Source organism: Scleropages formosus, chromosome 3 (genome assembly GCF_900964775.1).
Source record: "Scleropages formosus chromosome 3, fSclFor1.1, whole genome shotgun sequence".
NCBI classification, from domain to species: domain Eukaryota; kingdom Metazoa; phylum Chordata; class Actinopteri; order Osteoglossiformes; family Osteoglossidae; genus Scleropages; species Scleropages formosus.
This window is the reverse complement of record NC_041808.1, coordinates 21,810,022-21,837,906: the sequence shown is the minus strand read 5'-3', so window position 1 is coordinate 21,837,906 and position 27,885 is coordinate 21,810,022. Positions and strand designations below refer to the sequence as shown.

Below are 27,885 nucleotides of genomic sequence, written 5' to 3'. Positions count from 1 at the left end.
TATCACATGTAACCATAGCATATTCTTGTTTTGTCTTGCCTCCTGTGAGTATTAAATTAAGATGATACAGAAGATCTTGCAGTGATTGTCACTCATATTTATCATCTTTGTCTTAAAAAAACAAAAATTAATGCAGTTTTTAACCACTGTTACTGTCACGTCCACGCCCACAACTCAGTCGACAGCATCTGACTCCGGTTCAGCACCTGACTAACTCCCTACCCTTTAAAAGACACTCCACAGCTCCCATACCTTTGCAGAATCTCATCAGGGACAACCACCCCTCCTCGTGACGCTTCGTTCACAAGCATCGCTAACTCTCAATTCATGTCCTCCGGTTTTTGACTCTTCGCTTCGTTTCCCGACCACGTCCACGGATCCTTGTTCCTGTCCTGTTTGCCGCTCGACTGACCCTTCCCTAAATCCCCCGACCTCGCACATGGATCTTCACCCTGACCCTGACCGTCAATCAATCCCTCGACTCCGGACGAACGACACTGCACTTCGGTCCAGCCGTCCCGGCTCCCTATGTTTAGCGTGACAGTTACCTTTAATGCCTAGATGAGCACTAGAATACTTATATGGGAAAGGAGACATTTGTAAAAAAGTAGAGTCCCTTATTAATCAGAAAGGCAAAAACCAGATAATTCCTTCATTTGATCAGTCAGAATTTTCCTGAAAATCATAACTCAAATTCATAATGACATCTGTATTTCAAGATCAGTAATTTCAAGAAAGCATCGAGTTACATTAAAACACTGATTCACCAAGCCATGCTGAACCAAACCCAGAAAATAATGTGAAAACAGTCAATTTGTTTAGATCTGTTGAGCCATGCCATCATAAACAGCCCAGATGAGCAAAAGGGTGAACTTAGCGTTAAACACAGTAAAGCTGTGAGTATTTATTGTTTTTTTTTTTTATACATAGCCTTAAAATTCATATCATGCTATCATTTGCGGTTTTTCACCTGAAAACAGCATGTGTCTAGCATGTGATGCCTTCTACAAAAAGTTGCTTTCAGTGTTTGGGAAATGGCTGAATAGACCCTTATTCCTCATGGCCACTGAATAGATCTCTCAAACAGAGCTCCTTGAGACACCAGCAACCCTATCCTTCATTTCTAGCATACATTGTCAACATATTCAGTGGCCAGAGAGAATAAATAACTCCGCCATGGATGGTCCCAAGCCCGGCTGAGAAAGGAGGAGGGTTGGGCATGGGGATAGTTACCCCACACCATAAAAACATTGCCAGCTACAGAAATACCAAGAAGGAAACTTCAAGACATCTCAGCTCTTAGAGATGCCTGGAGAGTCCTTCTTGGCAGCTTATGTCACAGGAGGGGTGGAAGGCATGAGAAGAAGAAGAAGAGGAAAATAAATCACTGCAACTGTATTAATCTGACGTAGGGGTGCGGTGCCGCAGTGGGTTGGACCACCATCCTGCTCTCCGGTGGGTCTGGGGTTCGAGTCCCGCTTGGGGTGCCTTGCGACGGACTGGTGTCCCGTCCTGGGTGTGTCCCCTCCCACTCCGGCCTTACGCCCTGTGTTGCTGGGTAGGCTCCGGTTGCCCGCGACCCTGTATGGGACAAGCGGTTCTGAAAATGTGGGTGTGTGTGTGTATTAATCTGTAGAAGGGAGCTTCTCCACATTATATTCTGAAAAAAGCAGTACTTTGCTGTTATGAGCAGGTCTCTTGGTGATTTTGTTGAAGAAACTGTCCAGTATCAAAAAAGATTCTCTAATCTGGATAGTCATTCCGAATGTATGGCGAACCCCTTTTCAAAGCAACATGTTAGTCTGGGTCTTGGATGAAATGGAGAGGAGGACTACATAAACGACACTGCACAAAGATATAAATCTGCCCACCACTCACAGACATGACAGGTTACAAGAAAGCAGAATACAGTGTTTCACACACTTGAGCTGCCTGGCGGAATTTCCAGGAAACCTAATATTCAGAGGTCTATTCCACAAGTATGTGTCTGGTTTTGAGCCACTGCATTTGAAGGAAAGACAAAAGCAGACTGTCTATGTTGGCTGAAGAATTAAACACTCGGAATCAGGCTGTGTTTCCTCTTGGGGGGAGCGTGTCTGATGTATGATTACGATTTTCACAAAGCAGCTTGAAGAATGGATAATACTGCTTGCAATTACAGTTGTCTTGTCCTGGGGTGACACAGTGGATAGTGCTGCTGCCCCACAGCACCTGGACGGTACAGGATAATGTGAGATCCATCCCCTCTCAACGTGTTTGGAGTCTGTATGTTCCCCCCTGTTTGCATGGGTTTCTTCCCACAATCCAAAGATGTGTTTGGTGCAGTGGCATCCTGAGTGAATTTTTCTCATGGGGATTGATAAAGTATAGTTCTTATTGTTATTTCCCTGAAGTTCTTTTAAAAATGATCAAGTTCAGCTGCTGTAGGGTGCCAGTTGTACAGGCCATGTTCACTGCTTTCTTCAGTAAAGCTAATCTAATACTATGCATTTGTCCCAGAACACTCGACCCCTCCCCCTTTTTGTTGCAGATGGTGCTTCCATAGAAAATCCTGATGTTTTATTATAATCCAAGCTTTTCTTCAAACTCTCTCAAAAGGTTGCATCAGTTCAATAACGTGTGGAAAGAGCTTATTGTGGCAAGCAGAAGCCTGTTCACGCCCACTCCCTGCCTGGACTCACAACTACACCTGGTGTGGACTCATTACGAGGAAGCGAACACCAGGTGCAGCCAATGTGGAACATGAGGACTTTAAGGGGAAGGCTAGAAAGTTGTTTTTTCTTATGGGGGAGAGAGTCCTGGATGAAGACTCCTCGTTGAATAGATGTCTTCCCTTTGGGACACTGAGTTTTATATTAAAGTGTGACTTTAATACCCTACCCTACACTCATCCTAGCGGTTTTACGAAGGAAGCAAAAATTTAAAATTATTTTAGAAATAGACTAAACTGCCACGGCTTAAACTGCCAAACTGGTGCACGAGTTAAAACTGGGACAGTCAGCCACCTGGATGATATTCTTATGGTTCTCAGTCTAGAGAGAACTGTATTCTGCAGATAACATTCCTCATGTTGAGCCCCCCCCAGAGTGTTGAGTGCAGTCTGCAGCATCATGCAGTTTGTGACTCACCGGTATCTCATGTGAGTGCAGCAGTCTAGACATGACTAATGTGTCAATGAACATCCCTGCTGCACTACCACAAATTATACCAGCACGATGGCACAGTGAGTACCGCTGCTGTCTCACAGTGCCTGGGGGGATGTGAGAGGACATGGGTTTGAGCCCCGCTCAGCCTCTGTGGAGTTTACATGTTCTACCCGTGTTTCTGTGGGTTTCCTCCGGGTGCTCTGGTTTCCTCCCAAAGACATGCTGTTCAGGTTCCCCCATAGTGTGTGAGTGACAGAGAGAGTGTGTTCCACTGATGCATGGATGAGTGACCCATTGTAGGTAGTGTATCTAGCAGTGTTAGTCACCTTGGCAAATAAGGTGTATGGGCTGATAACACTACATGGAGATCATTGGAAGTTGCTTTGGAGAAAAGCGTCTGCTAAATAAACAAATGTACATTTTGGGCGTGAATGCCTGTCCTGATGAAGTCGTGTGGGTAACCATCCAATGAATACATCATACAGGTGCTCTTCCCTGTCTTCATGCAGAACATCTATGCTATGTGAGTGTTATAGTACAATTTTAAAAAATTTAAGTGCAGCTTTTCTTGTATCATACCGGATAACTACTGTCATATTTTAGGACCTGGTCCTTCTGTGTCCCATCTTCCTACACTAATGTTTCTATTTACCCTCTGATGCTTTGTTTCACAAAAAGGGGCAAGACAGGTAGACCATTATTTTCATTTTCCACTGTTACCTTCCATGCGCTGATAATGTTGCCACGATTAATAATGAAATGTTTGCACAAAAAAATGCCATGCCTGGCATTTGCCTAATAATAAAACTGGCAGGTTTATACAGAACAAAATATCAAAATAATTAGGAAAAAAATCCCTACGTTTACTGAATTATTACATCCTGTTACCAGGTCCTGATTTTTTTTTCCTGAAAATTGTCCAGATAATCAAAAAATGTCATAATGAAATTTTTAAATACGGTCTCAATTTATTGCGCAGGACTCATCGGCTGTGACCCAGTATCTCGGATCAGATGAAGTCCAAGCCAATTAGTGAAACAGAAATAAAATAAAATGAAGCCTTATTTGTGATCATAGACCAGAAAAGTTAAAATCCAGAGTGAATAACAAGGAATGAGGATACATAAGTGCAAATTTCTATTTTCAATGCTAGTGCGTTTCGAGTGCTTTAACTGTCAGATAATGGTTTTTTTTTTTTTGCAGCACCAGGAAACTGGCAGACATGTTGCTTACCCTGGATGATTACTAAAGGATGGTGGGAACATGAATAGTGCACATGGGGGGAGCAGTTATGTGGTGGGATGGAGTGGCAGCACATTCCTCAGGGAAACCCGGCGTGGCTCGACCACAGCTTTCACATGGAAGTCTGTCTGCTGACGCAATGATGTCTCAATTACATAAACATAGCTTGCTATCTGATAGTACAATACCAACGCGCACTTTCTGTCCCATGAAGCAAAAACAGGAAGTGGGAGTTAAAAATGAATTTATATGTGTTCGTTTAAGAGTTTAAAGAGTTTAGAGCCTGTGACTCACTGCGATTCACAGCTTATGAAATGCTCCAGGGTTTGGAGCTATTTAGACACACAACCTTTCACCCATCATATGGAAGATACAATTACAGTCAGCTCAAAACCCACTCAGAAGGGCTATTGTATGCCAACACTTTCCCTGGTTCACATTGCTGGGTGTGATGCTTTTGTGCTCTTTGGCTCTCTGCCTTCTATACAGCACACAAAAGAGGTCCAGCTGAACGCTGCCCGGAGGGAAATCAAGCACAAGCGATTCCACACAATCTTAAGGTGTGTCTGGTGCGGAAAGCCTAAACTCCGTGTGAGAGACTTGCTCGTATCACCTTCAAGAAGGAGAGGGGACGTGATCAGTGTGGGAGAGAAGCCAGCGAAGAGCAGAACAAGCTGAAGTGAAAGATGGCCCATATCCATTGTAGTACAAGCATAGTAGAAAAAGTAACGTGGTACTTGCAGCAGTGTAGTACCAGCAGAAGTAGTTGATGCAGCAGTAAGAAGTACTACTTGTAGCTGTGGTACCGTCTGTTGCAGCATTATAATTTGCACTAACATTCGAACCAGCAATCGCAGCAGTTGCGCCAGTAAAAAATTGGCAGCAGTAACAGTAATAAGCACGAAAACAGCAGCTGAAACTTCAGGTGGCAGCTCCTAATTGAGGTAACTGTAGCCTAACTGGGCTTTTGCAGTCTGAAATATGGTAAGTGCTCGTTGTAGATCATGGGTCAAAATCCCTTGGTAACTGCAAAAAATTACACCTTTGCTAAGTGTAGAAACCGTAGTCAAGTTAGATGTAGTGCTCAGGTGTAAGTCAGGTCAGGGTTACTACAATGTTAGCAGAGCTTCAACAGCTGACTTTCTGAAGCTCTGAGATGGATCTCTGCTGAAGGAGGAAAGCGAAGACCACAGAGGACTGGTGGATATCAAGAGCGCTGCGATGCATTGCTGCAGACACAGAAACATAGTAGTGAAGCTGTTGTGCACCTTCTTGACTGGCAAAATCAATTGTCTTAGTGCCTGATGAACTTGTAATCATTGTCATAATAAATCTGATGTCGAACGTACGGCTGCTGTTGGGAACAGTGCTGGGAATACACAAAGTGACATAATATAGGCTTGGGCAGCAGGATTCTGCGCCTGATGCTGCACTGCAAGGAAAGTAAACAACTGAGAATTTATTTAAAAATAATCTTAAATTAAACCCTTTAACAATTGTTGGAGATATCTTTTACCCTGCAATGGACTGGCATCCTCTCCAGGGTGTATCCCCCAGCCTTAAACCAACTGATTCGGAGACAGGCTCCGGACTGCCAAACTCTGCCTAGGACAAGCAGTTATCAAAAGTGATTGATTGAGTGAGTGAGTGAGTGAGTGAGAGAATATATATTTCTGTAGAGGTTTAGTTGGGTTTTGCAAAAAGTGGGCTATGGGATCCCCCTAGTGGCAACCTGAGATGTTCAACTAGTTCCACAGGAAAAAAAGAGGAGAAATCAGCACATTTTACCTTGTTTCGCCAGCGCTTCACTGCATCCTCCACTACAAACTTTCCCCACCGACAGACCAGTAGGTGTGACACTGTAAGTGGTAGCATGACAACAGGAACCATCACAGCGTCCTCATGTGGGGGGAGACCTCCACCCACACCGCAACCCTACATTATACGGACCAAGAGTGGTAACGGGAATTGTGTTGAAGTGGGATAGATTCAGCACCCCCCTCACCATGAACTACTATAATGGTTGACTGATCCATTTTGAAAATAAACTAAAAGTAAGGGTCAAAACACACTCATCACTTACTTGAACTGCATTACTACCACTAAGATAAAATCCAGACTAAAGTGGTGGCCCCACTTCACTATAAAATAGTATGATTTACCTGTTGTTCTATAAAGTCATATGTGCAAGGGAAGGCCTGTGGATGAACAGTCAAAGAGCACGCGCGCACGCACACACACACACACACAAACACACCGTCTGAAGCCACTTGCCCTGAGCAGGGTCGCAGTGAACCGGAGCCTAACCCGGCAACACAGGGCACAAGGCCAGAGGAGGAGAGGACACACCCAGGATGGGACGCAATCCACCAAAAGGCACCCCAAGCGGGACTCAAACCCCACACCCGCCAGACAGAAAGCACAGGCCAAACCTGCCACGCCACCGCACCCCCCTAGTCAAAGAATAGCAAGCCCTATTTGATGAAGGACCATGAGACTGCGGTTTTCACACCTTCCCCTGACTCTTACCTAAACTTCTCACCATGTGTTCTTGATAGCGAAATACACAAGGGTGCTGCTTCTAGGCCAAGCATCGATCCAGGTACTAATCAACGCAAACAATATATATGATACCAATTATATATAAATGCCCCAAACACAATGAAATACACATGAGCTACAAAACCAAAGAAGCAACACATGGTCATTTTTCCCGCAGGTCACAGCAAAATAAGTTTGATATGTGGTTCAAAAACTTCATTCTGTTAGGGTCTTTTTTTGCTTCTAGTCCAAAACCTGACCATAAATCATTTTCATGTTTAAGAATTATGAGGCATTTTGTCATGGATATGTGAACAACCGTTCCAAATCTACATGGTGCTGACTTGAGTCAAATTCTTAAAGATGAAAATGATTTATTATCAGCTTTTAGACTAGAAGCAAAACAAGACCCTGACAGAATGAAGCCTATTATCTTGACAGAGCCACTTGTGCCGACACAAGAGCAAATATATCACAGAAGAGGTTTACACAGACAACAGTCTGGGCGCAGCGCAAATGCTCCTACCTCTCAACCACATTGTCACCACCCCAGCAGGTCAAGTCATCAACGGCCATCTCCCCTTCACATATGAGCTCTGGCAGGGCAGTGAAGAAAGACTTGTATTGTAGCAGGTAACGAATGAAATCCCTGCAACAAAGTAGTCAAGGCAGTGAGGGGTCTTGAATAACATAGAGGAACATAAGATAAAGGAGGATCCATCATGCAGACTGTGAGAAAAGTACCATGTAAGGGTACTTTTCAGGCACAATACTACTTATGAATCCCGTACACTTCAGAAAATGAGGCAAGCACAGTATAACATGCTACAAGCAGTAGGGATGGTGTATAAGTCAGGGGGCAAAGAAGTAAGTAACATTCAGCAGACTATTAGCGTTGACTTCCAAAGGGTTTGGGCGAATGCCTGTACATTGAAATCATGAGTGGTTCGCCTACTCATGAAAAAGACCCTGGGAAAGCAGAGTTCAAGCCTTACCTAGATATCTTTTTCATATTTCTAGGTTTATCCCCCTTGGAAGGTTTCAGAGGTAGAGCACTGGGGATGGCCAGTCGCTGGGAGATGGGTGGCGAGGAAAGAGAGACAGGACTGGACACACGTAGAGCAAGGAGGCAGAGAGGGGGTGTTGGTAGTGTAGGAGGGAGGAAACAGAAACACAGAGGGGAAAACACACATAGGACAAGGGCAATAAAATGAAACACTGTTGAATTCATTATTTGACAGCACATCTACCATCCACATGTACATTAAGCAGAAACTAATGCACAGACATCAAAATCTAAATTTCAGATATTTTACTGGGTTGCTTTGTGTAGTTCAGGTCTTCGTTATTTTACTGCTATTTCACCACTGGTTTCACCTCTATAACTTGAGAATCAGGAGCTCCCATCTCAGCGTACCCATCACTGTTGCCTCACCACCACCAACGATTCTTTGTGCGCCTGCAAGTTCAGTCTCAGCGCAGCTGCCGTTGAAGTGTCAGTGCACCCACACGGGCTCCTGCCACAAGGATGGTACACCATCCTGATGTTTGTGTCAGCATCATAGAGAGCTAGCACCCCACCAAAGAGGTGGCAAGAGCAGATGCCAGCTGGAGAACCAGGGACAACATGAGTGAGCTCCACTAAACCCATAGCAGTTGCAGAACTGGCAGAGGGATTCCTCAGCACCAAAAATGAAAACATTATGCAGCTGCAGCAGCTGCCAAGTACAACCTGCTGGGCATACCGTGTGGGTAAAGTTCTCTCTGGAGGCACGGCAGAGCTGACCCGAGAACTTAACTTCAGACTCAAACTCGATTCCTGGCAGGTTACATGGTATGTTGGCTTTCATTCCATTAGAGCTTTCAATTAACATACTCATTTTGACAGAGCAGGTCAATGAACGTATTGTACAATCCAGATCATGATAACTGGTTTTTAATTCTATTCATTTTCCTGATTTTGTTTAAGAGGGTTATACATGGTACCGCCACGTTTTCATTTCCATTTCACACTAGGTGGTCATATGTACGATGCGAAATGTGCTGCAATTCCAGCGATGTTTTTTGTTGCTGACCTACATCAGCTGACCTTGCATTTGTCCTTTTCTTGAGTGCTGATTAAAAGGACTTGAAAGTTTCTGATATCTGTTTCCTGTCTCTCACCAGATAAATCCTTAATATCGGAGTAGGAGGAAGGGAAAGCCAAGCAATGTAATAAAGCAGATCCTGTTCCTCACCTCATTTGGGAAATTGGGCCAGGCAGGGAGTCCACAGTAGGCTTTAACGTGGGGGTGGATGAGGTGCTGAATGGGGTCCTGGAGGCAGTACCAGATGGGGTACTAATCAGCAGGGCAGGTGAGCTCTCTGAGCTCACTGCAGGCGCCACTGTGTGTCCAGGGGGCTGCTTGCTGTGGAATCCCTCTGTTGGCTGTCCACACATCTTGTCCACCTGCGTAGTGGGGGGGGGGGGCAGGTGCAGGGTCAGAGGAAACAGAACTCAGGTAAACTCAAGTGTTCCAGCAGAGAGGAGATAAGCCAACTCTGAATGCATTTTAAAGTTACTGTTTTCCAAAGCAGATCATTCTCACTTAGCTGTTAATTCCGCAGTTATTCTGATTTTACTTGCAATATCACAGTATAATTTGTAACAAGAAAAGAAGGAGACAGCATTTACACATCAACACCTATAAGCTTTGAGCTGGGTTAGTATTCAGTCAACACTAACAGTCAACCCTGTTAGTGCTGGAGTGCTAATCAGGACAGTTGAGACTTTTTCCAAGTGGGTCAAACAGGTTTTGTCCAAGTGGCTGGACAGAGCAATGGACCTGTTGCTTTTCACTCTGGGCCCCTTTGCAGGCTCTGTATCTGATACACAGCCATACACATATACGTGAGTTACAGCCAACATTCATTGTGCAGCCAGGTGTGTATCTGCATTATTTTAGGAAAGCCATTAAAGGCCCCTTTCAAGAACCAAAATTTTCCCTAAATCACGACCAGTCAGTTAATGATCACATGATGACATTATTGTACTTGTAGAAGAAGGGTTAAAATGCTCTAAAATAAAGGATTTATTGTAGCTACTGATTGCTAGGATCCACACTGTGAGTCTAGTGATAGACACCATGAGTCTGACAGGGGTGCGTATTAATTAACGCCTATAAAGCTATAAGTATCCGCCAGTGAGGTGATTTAATAATGCAATTCTCTGGGCAAGCCATACAAAAGCTGGGTCACACTGGATCCTCAGTAGTTAAGCATCCAGGGTTGTTAAATGCACTTCAGTAAGACATTCTAAGAAAAATAGCCTTTTCATGGTTGATGGGCAGAAAAAACCTGCAGACAAGACAACCAAAGGGAAGACTCTGCACTGAAACAGTTCCTAACCGAAACCTAGGGCGTTGTGATGAGCGCAACTCAGAACCATTCGTACTCAAGTGCGGACGTTCATGGAATGCTGAAGAAGAGTTCCTGGTACCTCATGGGACACCAGAATATTCCGTGCACCTCTCAGCTCCATTGGAGTCCCAGAAGCTGGACTTGGATGCGTCACTCCCCTTTCGCAAGTGACAGACATACAGGAACCGCTGTTTGTCTACACTGAGGCTCTACAGGCGAACAGGTGCAGAATGGAGCAGGTGGGCCAGCGGTTCTGTGCCCATGACTGCTATTAATAACCCAGCTATTACGGGGCAGGAATCTCTCAAACACCCAGGCACTGCAGCTGGAGACGGGACAAGCAACACGGAGCGTGGATTAGAGCAATGATGAAACAGTCCCGTCCCCGTGACCCCAACATGGGGCAGGATTGCTGAGTCATTTATTTAACAGGCCATAAGTCTGAACAATAACCTGCCGGCGAACACCAGCGCTGCAACTCGGCCATCTTCCTGAGCAGAGCAGGAGGAGTGGCTTTTCTAACTGTCCAAACCAGATGATTGTCATGTCCACACCCACAACTCAACCGACAGTGCCTGACTCTGCTCTAGCACTTAATTAACTGCTCACCCTTTAAAAGACCCTCCTCAGCTCCCATACCTTTGGGGAATCTCATCAGAGATGACTGCCCTCCTTCGTGATGTCCAGTGCACGCTCAGCCTTTGTTTTCAGTTCTTGTCCTCCGGTTTTCGTCCCTTCGCCTTGTTTCCCGACTACATCCACGGATCTTCGTTTCAACGCCGACTGCCGATCGACCGACCATTCGCCTGTTCCCAACACCGAGATCTTGCCTGATCCCCTGAATCCAGATGAACGACTCCGCACTTGGGTCCTGCCGTCCCAGTTCTCTCAGCCACCCATGACACTGATCTCTCACACAAAATGCATCATTAGTTTGCTCTCCCAATACCCACTTTTTCATTTGTTCAGTCTGTGATTACACACACACACACACACACACACACACACACACACACACACACACACACATTGTCTGAAACTGCTTGCCCCAAGCAGGGTCACAGCGAGTTGGAGCCTAACCCAGCAATGCAGGGCGCAGGGCTGGACAGGGAGGGGACACACCCAGGACGGGACACCAGTCTGTCACAAGGCACTCGAAGCAGGACTCGAACCCCAGACCCACCAGAGAGCAAGCCCCAGCCAAACCCACTGCACCACCATGGCCCCTCATTATTAATACCAGTTATGGCTAATCGGTTTGGATTTTCATGTATCTGGACTGTCACAATTGATCCAAGGGAAGAAACTGAGACCACATGTGGAAATTTCTCCAAGTGGCTGTGAGAGAGAGACGGTAAGCTGCACTGCATTGTGGGAATTGCATAGCGACACACCAGTTCCACTTTGGCACTTTCCAGTCTCGCTTGCCCATTTGCGTGTGTGATTGCGTCCTCTGTTTTGCAGGGCCCCGGCCTGCATCCAGTTAGTGCTGCTTCTCTAGCCTCTGCAAAGTTTACCTGCATGCTGGGACAGTCAGTGTAGTCACTGTCAAGTCATCCACAAAGGCTCTGATGGGTGATTGCCTGACCCTAGACTGGTGCACTCAACCTCTGCTGACTTGACAACCACGTTCCTGACCACTGCAAACAGGATCAGTGAAATAGCAAAGCCAATGATTATCCCCTTCTCATCCTGTGCCGCTCAAATTTTGCTCCTCCCAGTGTGACCCTCAGACTGAAATCACTGTAGAAATCCAGAATGAGGTTTTTGATTTTACTCGGGACATGGTACCGCTCCAATGGCGTCTCCACCAGTTTGTGTGGAACTGAGCCACAGGCGTTTGTGAAATCACCCTGTAAGCACTCTGCCACTCAGGAATTCCAGCTTTCTGCACTGACGCATCAATGTATGCATTCTTGAGGAGGCACGCTGTGAAAGCGCAGTGCCACAATAAGAATGAAATAATCGAATAAGAACTTATGACTATAAAAATAATGGAGTAAAAAATGTCAGTACCTGGTTTTTCAAGATTCATTCAATTTTCCAGAGAGCGTGGGATGAGTGCATTTTGAATTGCATTCAAGAAAAACAAAAAACACAGCACGAGTGTCAGATCCTCGAGCATGGTAAAGAACAACAGCACACACCTTCACTGATCCTTCAGGTCTGTCAACCACCGGTTGCTTCTAATCATTCAGCGCTCCCTTACTGATGGCATGAAAATGCAGAGTCAATGAGTTCAACAAACATGTGTTTTACACAGATCTTGCACGTGCATGTCTGAACGCATTTCACTGCATGCTTGAGTACTGGAGCCTCCCTCTAAGGGCCAGAGGAAGCACGGGGTGGTGGGACGACTCTGATGTCCAGTCTGCCCCGGCTCTCTGGGAGGATCTGCTTACAGTAACCAGAGATGGTCTGTTGAGGGGTTTATTTTTCCAAGGTTTAGCTACAGTGACTCAAGAACTTTCTCAGACCTCTTCTGCCCTGTGCTGCAATGAATTGTGGATATGAAGTTTTCCCTCTTTCCCTAATTAATTTCTCTGTGAATAGGTGGGTGCTCCACATGGCAGCAGCTGCCACTGACACCCCAAGGACTTGAAGAGATGGGATGGAGCACCCAGCAGGCTTAATGTGCACAATAAATCTATCCTATAGCAACCACAAACTCTTTTGTAAAAAATTCACGCACTTTTTCGTAGTTCCACACACCCTTGCACATCCTGCCTCAGCTTTTATAGGGCTTGACACATTTTACACAGTCTCACGTATTTTCTATACTACGGCTCCTCCGTAACTTCTCACATACAACCCTGGGCTCCATATGAACAATATCCTGTGATAAGTAAAATAATTTCCCAGGAACTGAACCATTCTTTGACTTGCGAATGTTCAAATGATATATTTTCACTTTCACAAACTCATTGAGTTTACCCCTTTAAATCTGATTTACCATCAGAATGCATCAGAAATGCATAATGAACACTTCTGTTCACATATGAGGTAAATTTTAGTCATCTTTTGAACAGGCACTTGGCAGTTCAATGATTACACTTCTCTAGTCCTGTGCATTGTGAGAAACAATGAGTTTGAGTTTGTGTTCCCCCAGGAGAGTTGATTGTGTTATGCGTTGTGATTATTTCTTGTTAAAAACCAAGCTAATCTGAGCAGTTTGTGTAGCTTTTCACCCTCTTCGCTCAAATTTTTCTTTTTTTAACTAGTTAACTTGATCATTTGTTCTATTTAAGGTAATTTCTGATAAAGAAGAAATAATCTTTTATGTTTATAAAATGTTTGCCTTATATTCCTTCCTTTCTCTTCATTATACATACATACATGTTTATGAAGTGATGAATGACTTGCAAAATGATGCCTGATGCTTGCAAAATAACTGAGCGCAGCAACCATAACCAGGCACCGGTTCCTCAGTTACACCCCAGCTTTAAATTTCATTTTGAAGAGAGATCAACAAATATTGCATAAACACACGGGAACATAATCTGGCAAAAGACATTTCTACACCAACGGTCAATTTCTTGGCTGTCCAGTAATCCTGCTATTAATATAATAAGTTAATGAGCTGAAGTAGTTCATTTAAATGAGAAAAAGTTAAATTGTTAGGATAAAATTAGACCCTACTTTGCAGCAACAAAAGTAGAGTGTTGTTACAAATACCATACATAGAATTATGGTGGGGAATGATGGGAAAATATGAACATCTCAAGTACTGCAAGAAATAACCAAAGGGACCAATTGTCTCTCTTCATTTTCCATTAGAGTCGTTGCAGGAGATCAGTATTACATTTAATATAAATGGCAAAGACTATTTTCTAATGAATAACTACACCAATCAGCCACAACATTAAAATCACCTCCCTAATGTTGTGTAGGTCCCCCTCGTGCAACCAAAACAGCTCTGACACATCGAGGGATGGACTCCACAAGACCTCTGAAGGTGTCCTGTGGAATCTGGCACCAAGACGTTAGCAGCAGATCCTTTAAGTCCTGTAAGATGCAAGGTGGGGCCTCCATGGATTGGACTTGTTTCTCCCAGCATATCCAACAGGTGCTCGATTGGATTGAGATCTGGAGAATTTGGAGGACAAGACAACAACTTGAACTTTTTAACAATTTTTATAGTGTGGCAGGACGCATTATCCTGCTGAAAGAGATCACTGCCATCAGGGAATACCGTTGCCACGAAGGGGTGTATGTGGTCTGTGACAATCTTTAGGTAGGTGGTACGTGTCAAAGTAACATGCAGATGAATGCCAGGACCCAAGGTTTCCCAGCTGAACGTTGGCCAGAGCATCACACTGCCTCCACCGGCTTGTCTTCTTCCCATAGTGCATCCTGCTGCCATCTCTCTCCAGGTAAACTACACACACGCACCTGGCCGTCCACATGATCTAAAAGAAAATGTTATTCATCAGACCAGGCCACCTTCTGCCATTGCTCCATGGTCCAGTTCTGATGCTCAGCTGCCCATTGTAGGCACTTTTGGCAGTGGACAGGAGTCAGCATGGGCACTCTGACCGGTCTGCGGCTACGCATCTCCATACACAGCAAGCTGTGATGCACTGTGTGTTCTGACACCTTTCTATCATGGCCAGCATTAAGGTTTTAAGCAATTTGTGCTACAGTAGCTCTTCTGTGGCATCGGACCAGACAGGCTACCCTTCGCTCCCCATACGCATCAGTGAGCCTGTCGCCCGTTCACCGGTTGTCCTTCCTTGGACACTTGTAGTAGGTACTAACTACTGCATACCAGAAACACCCCACAAGACCTGCCGTTTTGGAGATGCTCTGACCCAGTTGTCTTGCCATCACAATTTGGCCTTTGTCAAAGTCGCTCAGATCCTTATGCTTGTTTATTTTTCCTGCTTCCAACACATCAAATTCAAGAACTGACTGTTCACTTGCTGCCTAATATATCTCACCCCTTCACAATGCCATTGTAACGAGATAATCAATGTTACTCACTTCACCTGTCAGTGATTTTAATGTTGTGACTGATCGGCATATGTCCGAAATTCGCCAAATTTGGCACTGCCATCAAAGGCTGCTGCTACCAATATTACCTCCTCTTTCTAAGCCTTTTGTGTGTTAAAATTTGAAATCTAATTTTCCTGAGCATGGTATGAAAAAGATTGTCATTTGGAGGAATTCAAATGCTGTTGCATTACAGTACCGCTAAGTGTCAGTACAGTGCAATAACCAAGCTTTATGAGTTACAGTATGAACATTTACACTTATTAATTTAACGGATGCTTTTCTGTTTTTCTGCAATGCAGCGTGCAACTGAGTAAACAATAGTGGATTTCAACAACAGTAACACAAATGGAAACATCCACTTCGTGAAGTACAGTAACTTAGTACAGTATCTCAGTTTTTGCTGGCACATGAGCATTTCATGAGCAACGACATTTAGAACTGGCATGGAGCGCAAAAATGTTCTTCTTTAAACAGATAATGCAGTGAAATGAGCAGATTAGGGGATAATGCAGTGCAAAATGAACTGATCAGGAGGGAACTGGTTTTGAAAGAGTGTTTTAAAACTCCTTTTGCATGTTGAGAGGGATTCAACAGTTCTGAGGGGCCAAGGGAGCTCATTTCACTGCATTGAAGCCAGAACCGAGAAATTTTTGGTTTTGATTTTGGGTCTCTTGTGAGTGGGACCACCAGTAGCCAGATGTAGAGAAGCACAGAAGTCTGGTTGGAGCGTAGCAAGAGATCAGGTCCTGCAGGTATCAGAGAGCAGATCCATTAATGGTCTTGTAGAAGCTATAACCAGAGTCATGAAGCCGAGGGAGAGAGATGAAAAGGGGACCACAGCAATCTAGATCAGCTGAGGAGCCTTGATGGTGGAGGCTGGAACACCAGACAGGAGGGAGATACAGTAGTCCAGGTAAGATATCACCATGGCCTGGTCCAGTTGGAATGAAAACGTCATTATTTATTGGTCAAAATGACCTCAGGTGGTTCTCCTTAGATCAGCATAACCAGAATAGTCCATTGCTAAAGGTGCTCCTCTGTTTAGCCACGATGGAATATAGAAGATGTGGAGTCAGTATTCATTATCTCCACTTAGATTCCTTCCCTGTACCACTTCCTCAGAACATAGCCTAACTCCCAGGACTGAGCCAGTCTTTCGCATTAGATTATTCAGAAACAATGAAAAAATGATAATATTCTGTTAAAGAATTTGATTGAGCATTAATCACGCTATGTATTCAGTCAACAAAAGTTAAATAATTACCAGAAATATTGGTAAGTCATAAACAATATCATACATAATAATAAACAATTAAGGGTAGAGCTAGAATCAAAACTGGTATAAATAGCATCACAGGACCAGAAATAAAAACCTTCAAAAGCTGAAGTGATAATCATTGTGAAGGGGTGGGTCTACATGTTAGGTGTCTGTAGGAAACTCATTGACTTCCCCCCAGCACCGGAGTGAAAGTAGGGGGTGCACACACTTAGCTGGTGACATTTTTCAGGTCGTACACAAGCACTCAGCACATACCAACACTGAACTCTTCCTCCATTCTACATACCGTGTAACACTTGCACGTTACTTGTGTGTTACTCACCTATCAGCCTTGATTACTTTCATGTCTGGCAGAAGACCCCAGTACAGTTTTATTTTTATACAGGCTTTGTATAACTTTGGTTTTCCTGCTTCACATACTCACCTGGACCTGAATGGGAGAATCCAGTGCTGCGAAAATTTGTATTTACACTGGTTCATCAATTTATGAACACCACTGGGACTAGAATTTCATTTGCAAGTCTTTCTTTCGAAATCCAAAGTCACCGTTCATACTAGTTCACAATCCCTAAAAGCTTAGTGAGAAAGATGTGCCTTCTTTATTTGCTGGTAGAGTTCTGCAAAGATCTCAGATAAAGCTAGAGTAAATTTAAAAAACACTTTTTTTTTTTTTGACTTCGCTGACAATAAATAGTCATTTATCCTTATAATCGTGTATCACAGTGGTCCTGAACCTATCCTGGAAGCTTCAGTCACTGCCCTAGGCAGGGAATACCCCAGATAAGCTGTCAATCCATCACAGTTATTAAGCTTAACTGAATTGAAATTAATTTATAATTTTTTGAAAATAAAATATCCATCATTTCCACGTCCTTCTAATCACTCACAAAAGTTGACCAATTCAACCCACTTTCAACTTTACTCCTTTCTTAATTAAAGGGTTAATTAAACAGATGTCCTTTGATTTATTTTCAGGTTATGTTCTGTAGAATTAGCAGGTAAGGCTATAATACATTTTAAAAAATACTCTGTTTCTAAGATACCCCTTTGGTGGTAAATGGTTCAGTTTTTCCTAAAGGCACAATGGAGGCTGTTTAAAAGGGTTCAGTTGCTCTTTTGTGGGAAGCTAATAGATGCACACATGTAGATTTTATATGTGAAATATGGAGTAAATGTATAAATATGGTACATAGTACCTGTTCTTTTTTTTCCAACTTATTTTGGCTACTTCAGGCAACACTTTTGGACTTACACGTGTTGTTCTAACTCACCATGATTTAAAGTGGAACCCCAAAGAAAGCGTGTTCAACCTTCATCAAGCCGTGGGTTGTGAAAGTAATGCAATGTGCAGAGTTCGTCAAATAGCTCCAGCGTATGTAATGACTCATTTCACAGTTTTGTTGTGCTTGTGTCACGAAGTCTGGAAAAAAAAAAAAATCAGTTCAGCAAACACCTACATTTAAACCTCAGTTTGTCATAACCCTGAGTAAGCAGCACAGGAACGGAGCTTTTTTGGTTAACGGAATGATAAATAAACTTTGCCACAGTTAACATTTGGTTTGGGACAATCTGAATGTTATTTTACATAATTTGGTGCAGCAAGAGAAACATTTAATCTGAAATGCCAATAACACACTTTTTCCACTAAGTCCTGACAAAAGCGCACGCACTCGCACCCATAGCTGACGACAAAGCTGCGCACAAACTATTCGATTAACATCTCCGTGGAAGAGTGGTGTGTATCCGCCCTGTTGATGAAGGGGTCGGAAGCACAAAGATGGAGAGCAATCTTCCACAAACGAGCGCAGAGCCGAAACACATATTTTGCCTTCTCATCCAGTCTAACTACACAGCAGTCAGTCCTGCGAGCCAGAAATGTGGTTTGGATGTTCCTTGTGTATTTCCTGAAAAATGGCTTTATGTCCCAATTTCCCATAAACCCCTTTGCTAGTCTGTCCTGATTTACGGAGCCACACCATTCCCAACTCTCTCTCAAAAGTGGGTTCTGCCTTCCACCAAACCCCATGAAGCTGACTCACTGCATTCTGCGCAGCTCCGCTTCGCTTCTTCCTGTTTTCCTCCACATCGTCAGGCACAATTAAAGACATCCTCGCCCTCATAACGCAACGTAAACAGTTATTTGTATTGACACCACTTACATTTTTATAAAAATAACGGTTTTCGCCCCTTTTCTGCGAGTTCGCAGAATTTCTCGATCATCGCTTCATCTCCAGTTTCCCCAGAAGCACACAAAGCCGTGCCATAAATACCGTACTGAGCGGCTAGGGAGCAGCCACGCGTCTGACACTGTAGGAGAAGTAAATTTCACCATCCACGCTGACGCTAAAGATTGTGAAGAGCCCTCTACCACTATTCCCAGGTACACTTGCACTGTGAGTCCTGCTCGGTCAGGCAGCCAGGTAGGATGGGCTGATGAGTGACTGTGTGACTTTCACTGTCGCCACCAGCAGGCTTCACGTGGCAGCTGGTCAGGTGCAACAGTGAGGAGGAAAAACACAGTATTAGTCCACCCTCTGGCAGGACATAGTTGTCCTGGGGGGCCTGCCAGACATGCTGTAACCTGCTCTTGTAATGCAGTTCAGACTAATATTCACTCTCACATTGCTCGTCCCCCAGCAGACCGCAGCCTTCCCAAATTACAGTATCGCGCACGCAGGTCAGCTTCGCGTCCCTGACGGCATGGGCCTAAAATTAAACCCTTGCAGACATCCCTCCACACACGTTGCCTAATTTGAAATTAGCTGCCGTCAGTTCAGTTCGCACCCAGGAAGTATAGGTTAATCTCCGCAACACTCTCCGGCCTGCGTTTAGAAAGCAGTTGGGACGCAATAATAGTGGATAATTCACCCCAGGTCTGCACGCTTTGAAGCGAAACAGGATGGAAAAGGTGTGAGACACAGCCCGGGAAAAGAAAAGCATGGTGACTTCAACGTGACTTCTCGAATGCAGATCTTGTTCCGTGTCCCAGTGATCGAAGTTTCATCAGGACGCCGCTTAACAATGTGTAGCGGCCCAAGCAGAGCTGGATCCCCAACACACCTTGAAAATGAAAATGTGACAGCAGCGGCGTAAGGCAACCCACTGTTATTCTAACCATGTGTAAATAGTGCAGGAATAACATTTGATCCATAGGGTATGCATACCCTAAACAGGGATACTGAGATGGCTTCCTGTGAAATCACACCTCCTTTCTGGATAGTAAAACCCCAGCACCTCATTCCCTAACCATGCGCACTTCCAACAGCAGGAATGTGTTAAAACACAATATCTGCTTTTAGCGCATACAGTGTCTGACACACCCCCTCCATGTGGTCACCAGAGCCACTATCTTTCTGCCATCCTAAAACCTGAAACCTACATGTAAGAAATGGGATGTGCAGCATGAATACCCCACTGAATACCGCAGTGAATACCCAACTGCCAGCACTGCCTCCGAATGCTCGCCACACGCATGGTAGGAGGGGTGTTGGCAGGTAGACTGCTTGGTCCTCGCAATCACTGTCATATTCAGGCTCTTCCCCTCTCATCCCCCTTCCAGAAATCTGCTAGGACCTCGGCCAGAATAACCACATGATCGTAATCATCTCTTCCACAGCAAACAAGTACAGCCAAAGCGGGCTTACGAACCGCTGAAACCAGCCTGTGTAGTTCTGCTTATAATCCTCTCGGTCACCTCAATACCTTCTAAATCTGCAACTTTCTCCGGTTAAGAATTCAGAGAGGAACAGTAATGTTAATAGTAAATGGTACAGTGAATAGCCATGTTGTAGAAGATATTACAGTGCGATGTAACAGAATGATACTGTGAAAAACGGTAAGGAAAAGGAGGTGGATGAGAGAATGCTGCAGAACGAGAGCCTAAAGAGGACTGGAAAAAACAGTTTTTTAAAGTCCAGTCTCAGATGTAAGTGTTAACTGTCCTGATATCAAACAATCTGAAAGAGCTGCTCTATGGCCAAAGACCAGGCTTGCACCTTTCTTCCACCTTGCTGGGCCCAGTGGGTATGGATGCTGGGTGTTCAGTCAGCCTTGTTTAATGAGGCCTCGTTCTGCCAAGCCCTGCCAGGGGAATTCTGATCAGTGACACCTAGAATGAACCATTCATAAAAGAATGCAATCTCCATCCCAAGTCCTACACAAAGATTCCCAATGCAGTCACGTGACCTCTCACGGAGACACCACCCACTGTTTGACTGTTTGACCACTGACTCATGTAATGTCCTACGACATGGGAACATGTTAAGAGAGGTTAGTGTGCAGAGGCTGCTGTACAAACAGATACACATTAATGTGATGAGTAAATGCTGACAGGAGAACACATTTAAAAGGATAGGAGCCTCCCACACTTCTGCTCCAAGACTCACAGTTGCCAAGATGCTGGGTGCGAGGAGCTGGGCATGGAGGAGGGCATTATTGATGTGGGTATGGATGTCCAGTAGCAAGAGCTCCAGGTTATGTGCACCGGTCATGGCACTGCTCAGGTCTTCCAGGATAGCCAGGTAGCGCCTCCAGGGTTCATCCAGCTCAGCGAAGCCGGCCAGACAGCCACGCATTACATTGAGGCAGTAACCCCCACAGGGGCGGATGAGTGTGAGGCCACGGCAGTGCGGGCAGTACTGCATGCGCACTAGTGCCCGGACACAGTCCCTTGATAGTGCTATACTCTCCGAGGCATTTAGAGTCTCTGTCCCCGTGACTAGTGCCTGTCTAAGCACCCGGGCCACCTGCAAGGACTGGGCAAGACCCTCTACCAGCACTGCTGGGGAAAGGCCAAATGGCTTGATCGTGTGCCAGATCATGTGCAGACACTCTTGCTCCACAGACAAGGCTGCCAGACCAGGGTTCAGAAGCCGATGATACACTAGTGGAAAGAGATGGTCGTAGAACTGGTACACAGCAGAGTCGACTGAACTGTTGCCGCCCAGGACATAGAGCGACAGACTGGCGAACAGCTCGGAGACATAGGTGTGGGTATCAGCGCCCAGGACCTCATATGGGCCGTCAAACAGGGAGATGACAAGGCCCATGGAGAAGGACATCACGGACTGCAAAGCATCTGTTGAGAAGGTAAGAGGGAGAGCTACAGTTTGAACATGCTCAGAGTCCACCATCATCTCGCAGTGATAAATACACATGTACAACTCTGTGAGCCGCACTTTACATTGAAATAAAGCAACCTTCTTTCCTGCACAGCAAAATGGAGGAGATCTAAACTGCACCTGCTAATTCCTCATCTGAGACTGATGGAGGTATGGGTGACAGGTAGCATTCTTTTCAAGAAGATCTCTGTAGCACTTTCATGGGTTCAGTGCCACTGGTGGTCTAGGTTAGGTTCAGCTTTGGGGGAGCTGGAGGACTCCATCAGAGCACAATCACACTTATCACCATATAACGCACCCTGGCTCACATACATGCTGGTGGTGGCTGGACATGAGCCTGTAGCACAAGACCTGATGTCAGACCAGTGGCATCCTGGCAAGTGGAGCAGAAGCAGCAACTGGGGAAACTGAGCCGGCAGGCTAGAGTATGCCAATACTGCTCCACACACACACACACACACACAAACACACACACACACACACACGCACTAAATCACAAACAACACTGTGACAGATAAAAAGCATCCAGTTCATACTGAGCAGCAGTGATAATTAATATTACATACATGAAAGCTATTACAGAATTCTGTGCTGCGAGTTGAAAGTAGGCCAATATATAATTCTGAAAAACCCATTGCTATATGCTTTTCAAGTACCATAGAAAAAGAGAGAAGCTCCTGCTGGTCCTAATAAAAAAAAAATAGATATGAAATTGTGATATGGTGAAATGTGCTCTGCACCTATAAACACGTATGGTAGTAGAAGAAAAAAAATCTGCCGCCTGTGATAAGGAGTAGGTTTTACATGATTTGTTAAATTTTCAAATTTGAATCAATCGCCAATTCAAAGATTTTTCCTCCTTACAGGCTCTCTAAAACACTCTCGAACTGTAAGGCGCTTATTTAAAATTTTGAGATGGTTGGAGAATTTCCAGAAAACAAAAACATTTCCACCATGTCAGAAAATGTTCTCACGTATGTAGATAAATCTCAAATAAGAATATTTGAGTGCTTTTATAACAAAAGCAAAATAATGTTCTCTAATACACTGACAAATGTACAGCCACCTCTCTCATAATTTCTCATAATTACGATGTCAATATTTCAGCAATGATTACACTGTTTTTGAAACAACAACTCAGTCTGGATGCTTTGCTAGAACAAATTATTCCAGTTTCTTGCTGCGCATGGTGTCCCTACAGAGTTGCACAGAAAATATATGTAGCCACCAGGTCTTTCTTCCCCAACACATCTGTAATACATATAACCATGCAGTCTTTAATCGAGGAAAAAAATTATCCGAATTTTATGCTAAACATAAGCCGTGCCAGGTATCCAAGTGGCACTGTTTACTAAGAGGTGCAGTGCTCTGTCAGGAATGACTATGTAACTGTGACTTCTAAATGCTGGCAGGTCAAAACAGACAATGTGCAATCTGTCTGTTATCATAATGACCCTTGAGGAGCAGGCCTTTGAGCTTCACATGAAACTATCAGATACTTTTTGCTTTGTAGAGGAATCTGGAAAACGAGTCATCTCCGCTGTAAAATAGTTTGTTAAAGTAAGTAACCCTTTTCTGTAGAGACACATTCTAAAGAGAATCAAGGGTATTCATCATTTTTGGAATATTGCTTTCATTATACAATGTAAATGCCTCATATGATATGGCAGTTACCTTCATGTACTCTGTAGAACAGTCAAATACTAAATCAAATAATGGGAAAATATCCAGTTACACATGGATGAAACTACTGGGGAGTGACTTCTATTAATGAGCAGGAGACATTTGAATTATGTTTCCAGAGCTCAGTAACAAAGGATAGAGCTCTTGTGGAAGGTTCCTGGTATTGGCCACAATTAGCCACAATTAAATAATTTGAAATATTGCTAAATTCTGAGCAATATACAGACTTACCATTTTTGAAAATAACTCTTTCATAATGTTGCTGCAAGGGCTGAAAGTGGTAGTGTCAGTACTGTAACAGGAAGTTATAAGGCCCTTTCAAATTGTTTCCATAAGACGCATAGAAAGGACTGAAACTCAGCTACAAAAGCTGTTCCCAATCTCTGCTGCCTGGCTGCAGAGACTTGTTTTTGTTGGAGTTAATGACTAAATTGTCGCTGCAGCCTGACCACAAATGGTTGAAAATAAACATGTTGACATTTCCCCAGCTACAACTGCAAAAAACAGTGTCTCTCTTGCTCTTTCTCTCTTTCTCCATCCCTCTTCATAAACAGTGATGACGCTGAGGATCAGAGAAACTGGGCGTATCCAGGGCTTGCCACAGGCATGGCTTCGCTCCCATGCCGTATACGTGGCAGTGGGCAACTTTGATGACCCCTAGTGTCATGAAAGAAGGAATGAGTAAGAGTGAGAACAAGTTCCCTGGTGCCATAGTGCATCCTTTCCATCCATGTCCCACCTAGGCTCTAGTGTCAGTTGTCTAGTGTCTGCACCAAGACACAAATGGTTAGATATAATCTAACAATCATTCAGAAGTTCATATCGTCCCTGCCCTGTAACTTTTGGAGGGAGTTTGTCTATAATGAGGAAACGGAGACAAGCTTGATACCCAACAATCAACTGGACCCAGGCCATGCAGTCATGAAGGCCTTGTTTCTAGAGCAGCAGTGAGCAAAAACTTGTGGCAGCCCTGCAATCTTCAACACCCGTCAAACACCCGTCCTTGAAGGTGACTCTTCGAGGGGATTAACAGATGGAGCTGGGGAGAGCAGGGACAGGAATGTGCGCTCCTTATCTCTATCAGCATTCCTACAATTGTGACAGCGGCCATGATATAACAAAACTCTCCAAGATAAACAATTCCTGGGATGCCGGGATATAACGATGCTACGAAGGCAGCAACGGAAGACACTGGAACACCCAGCAAAAGGGAAGTCAGATGTAACTGAATGCATGTTTAACTCAAAAAACTGTACATTTCAATCAATCATTAGAGGTCAGAGGAACAAGGTCCACTACGTCTGCTTCAACGTGACATTGCAAGATGCCATTTGTTATTCTCCATAACACCCTGGACTGCCCCTGTCCTTCTTAGACACATCCTGCATGATCCTGATAAGCAGAAACCAGTTGCAGATGACACCGCAATGGAAAAGGTAGCTTATCTTCAGGGCGATTCCAGGGAACAGCTAAGCAGTCGATATTTTCATTAATTTTTCCTTCATTTTAGGAGACAAATATAAATACACACACACACACTTTCTGAACCGCTTGTCCCATATGGGGTCGCGGGGAGCCGGAGCCTAACCCGGCAACTCAGGGCGAAAGGCCAGAGGGGGAGAGGACACAGCCAGGACGGGACGCCAGTCCGCCGCAAGGCACCCCAAGCAGGACTTGAACCCCAGACCCACCGGAGAGCAGGACCCGGTCCAACCCACTGCGCCACCACGCCCCCCACAAATATAAATATTTATATCTTAATTTAATTTATAAGATATTTATTTATATCTCTTCTTCACAGTTAGTTTATTCCTCAAGAAACAAAAATTCGGTTGAGACTGGTTAATTACTTACCATATTTACTCAACTATAAAATACTGTTGATTGTAAAACGCATCCAACATTTACAAATCCATCTTCACAAAAAAAGACAAAATACCCTCAGCACAGGTAACATGCAAAGCCAATCGTGAAACTTAAATTAATAACTAATGAGTTATTACCTCAGCTTTGTTTTACATAAAACTTACATTTTCAGTATAAATAATGGAGAATGATGAAATGGAAAAATTTTATTTTTCAATTTCCTCTTCACCATCATCCTGTTAAATATTCAAAATTAGATTCTCCTAATGACTGTTGGATTAAGAACCACTGACATCACTGTCCGACCACAAATTATTGTCCCCTGTGCCCAACTTATATTAAACTCAACACATGTTGTATTAGCAATGGACACAGCTAAGCTGAGGCAATAAAGGGAGTGATATGCATGCAATTATGTCAGCGATTCTAAGATGCCAGCAACCGTATGATACATCTCAGTTTTCGAATTGTTTATAATTAGAAAAAAATGTGCATCTTAGAATCGCTGTGTATATACCCAGTTCTGCATGTATCAAAATCTGAAAATAAATACTCCCTGTATGTTCAGAGCACAGTGTAAAAGTAAGTTGTCAGCTCACGTCAAAAAGTTCCCAGTTGAATCTAAAGATGTAGAGATTGGAATTAAATAGTTCACATAACTCGTCATTCTCTAGCACAAGGACTGGCAACTGTTATTGTAGCTCATTTCTGTGGCATGTCCGCTGCCTTGGTTACTCAGCTGCAGGAATCACTCAGGGAGACACAATTACAACGTGCCATGGGAGTGAACCACAGCAATAGCTAATCACATGCAAATCATCTGTGATTTCTGCATAATTCTCAAGAGCAGAATAGGGACAAAAACACAGATGTGAACACCAGGGGCTTTTTAAGATGTTTCTTTCAGCGAAAGGCAAAGAGTCGTGTGATGCAAGGGGTGAAAACTGGGATTTCTCTGGAAACAGTGCTGGGAATATGAGCACAGCCAGTTGAGGTAATCCTGGGAGTAATGTGGGGGCGGATGTGTGCATGTTCAGTGCGCATAGCATGCGAGGGGCACGCCAGTGATACCCCCAAAAGCCTGTCACACCCTCTCACCTTCCGCTGTCCATACAGCTCTCTGCATCTCAAGTCTCACTGAGGTTGGCATATCAACCATTCCGAGCCAGCTATGCCTCCCTATATTCCCCTACCACCACTTTCTTCTGCCTTCCATCTCTCGTTCGTTCCCATCCTACCATTACTGACATACGACATGTAACAGCTGAGATCACAATATCCCACCGAACTGCGTGGATATACACGTGTAAATACTAAGGCACTTGAAAGGAGTGGCGACAGAATAGGACTCAGCTGAGCAGTGGAGACTCTACCCAGACTTCCTTCCCATGAATCATGTTGTCCTGAAGCCAGCTCATTTAGAACCCACTGGAGGCTGTCTGTGGAATTTTTGTCTTTCTTCCATAGGCCAGATGAATCAATTAGTGAATGACATATGTACAGTGAGGGACATAATATTACTCCCTGAGTTGACTCCAAACAGACAGACATACTTCGCCGAACGGAGAACCTTTTCTTCTGATCTCTTTCTCTAACCATTTGTCACTGCTGAAGTTTTGGACACAGGCTCTCTTGCAGTCCCCTACTGTCAAAGCTAGTCTCCCACCCATTAGCAGTCAATCACTATACCCTTCTGTAGTGTGCAGCTGTGGCTCTTGAGCACTCCGGGAGCACGAAGCTTTGTCTTGGAGCCAGCAAACTCTCGGTGCAGAGCAGCTGCATCCAGACAGCTCCTGTTACAGGATGGCTAGATCAGTCTCTAGACCAGTATCGACAGTCAATGCCAGCTCCTTACCAGTACTCCACCCACCACACCAAGAGACCCTTCACCCAGTCTGCTCAGGGAGTTACTGGACTAGAAGGTTTGGTTCGTCTGTCATAATTACACGCACATGCTTACATCAGCATCACCTTCAGGTTCCAGGCCATCTGAGCTGTTATGTTGTCTTGTCTGTGCCGTTCATTTAGTTTATACAATTCAAACTACGATGAGAGTGTACTTTAACTGTACCACCAGTAACTTATTTCAACCATGTTGCGAAAAACATTAATATTTTGGATTTTAAATTCTCTCTAAGTGGTTTCACAGTTATACAATGATTGCAGCTGTACTGCGAAGGGAAAAATTCACAGTCACCTGAATCGGTTCCAAAAGCTCCACTTGCATGGTCTCAGAATGAGTATTATAATTAAGTATCTTAAGCCATGTTTCCAATGGTTTGATGTGAACAGGCTTCCAATGAAATTTCTTCAAAGACAGCTGGTAACGGCGTTTTCGATACACAAAAATTTATAATTTTGGACGATTATTTTGTCTTCGTGTTAAAGCTATGTATGACCTCACTTGTCTAATGCGCATTATCAGTTCAACTTTACTGGACCTACACTGGAAGAAAATGAGACTGAGTGTGAACCTTAAAGAAGACAACCAGAGCCTGGCTTACACATACGTGGAAACACCCATATCACTTGCCTTTCATAATAATGGCATGATGAAATGCGGAGCTCTGGGCTCCACCCAGAAAGTGATGGTAAACTAATTTTGCTGGGCTCA

General features: G+C 44.2%; 1 protein-coding gene across 1 annotated transcript in view; it reads right to left on the bottom strand.

Annotated features, from left to right (window-relative positions):
• The window catches only part of LOC108935265 (glypican-5-like), a 48,913-nt gene that overhangs the window by 13,014 nt on the left and 8,014 nt on the right, over nucleotides 1-27,885 (bottom strand). The window contains exons 3-6 of the mRNA XM_018753753.2: nucleotides 20,988-21,679; nucleotides 9,167-9,378; nucleotides 7,925-8,035; nucleotides 7,456-7,578 (exon numbers count right to left, since the gene is read on the bottom strand). Coding sequence (XP_018609269.2) covers nucleotides 7,456-7,578; nucleotides 7,925-8,035; nucleotides 9,167-9,378; nucleotides 20,988-21,679 — 1,138 coding nt within the window. The remainder of the gene's footprint in view (nucleotides 1-7,455; nucleotides 7,579-7,924; nucleotides 8,036-9,166; nucleotides 9,379-20,987; nucleotides 21,680-27,885) is intronic.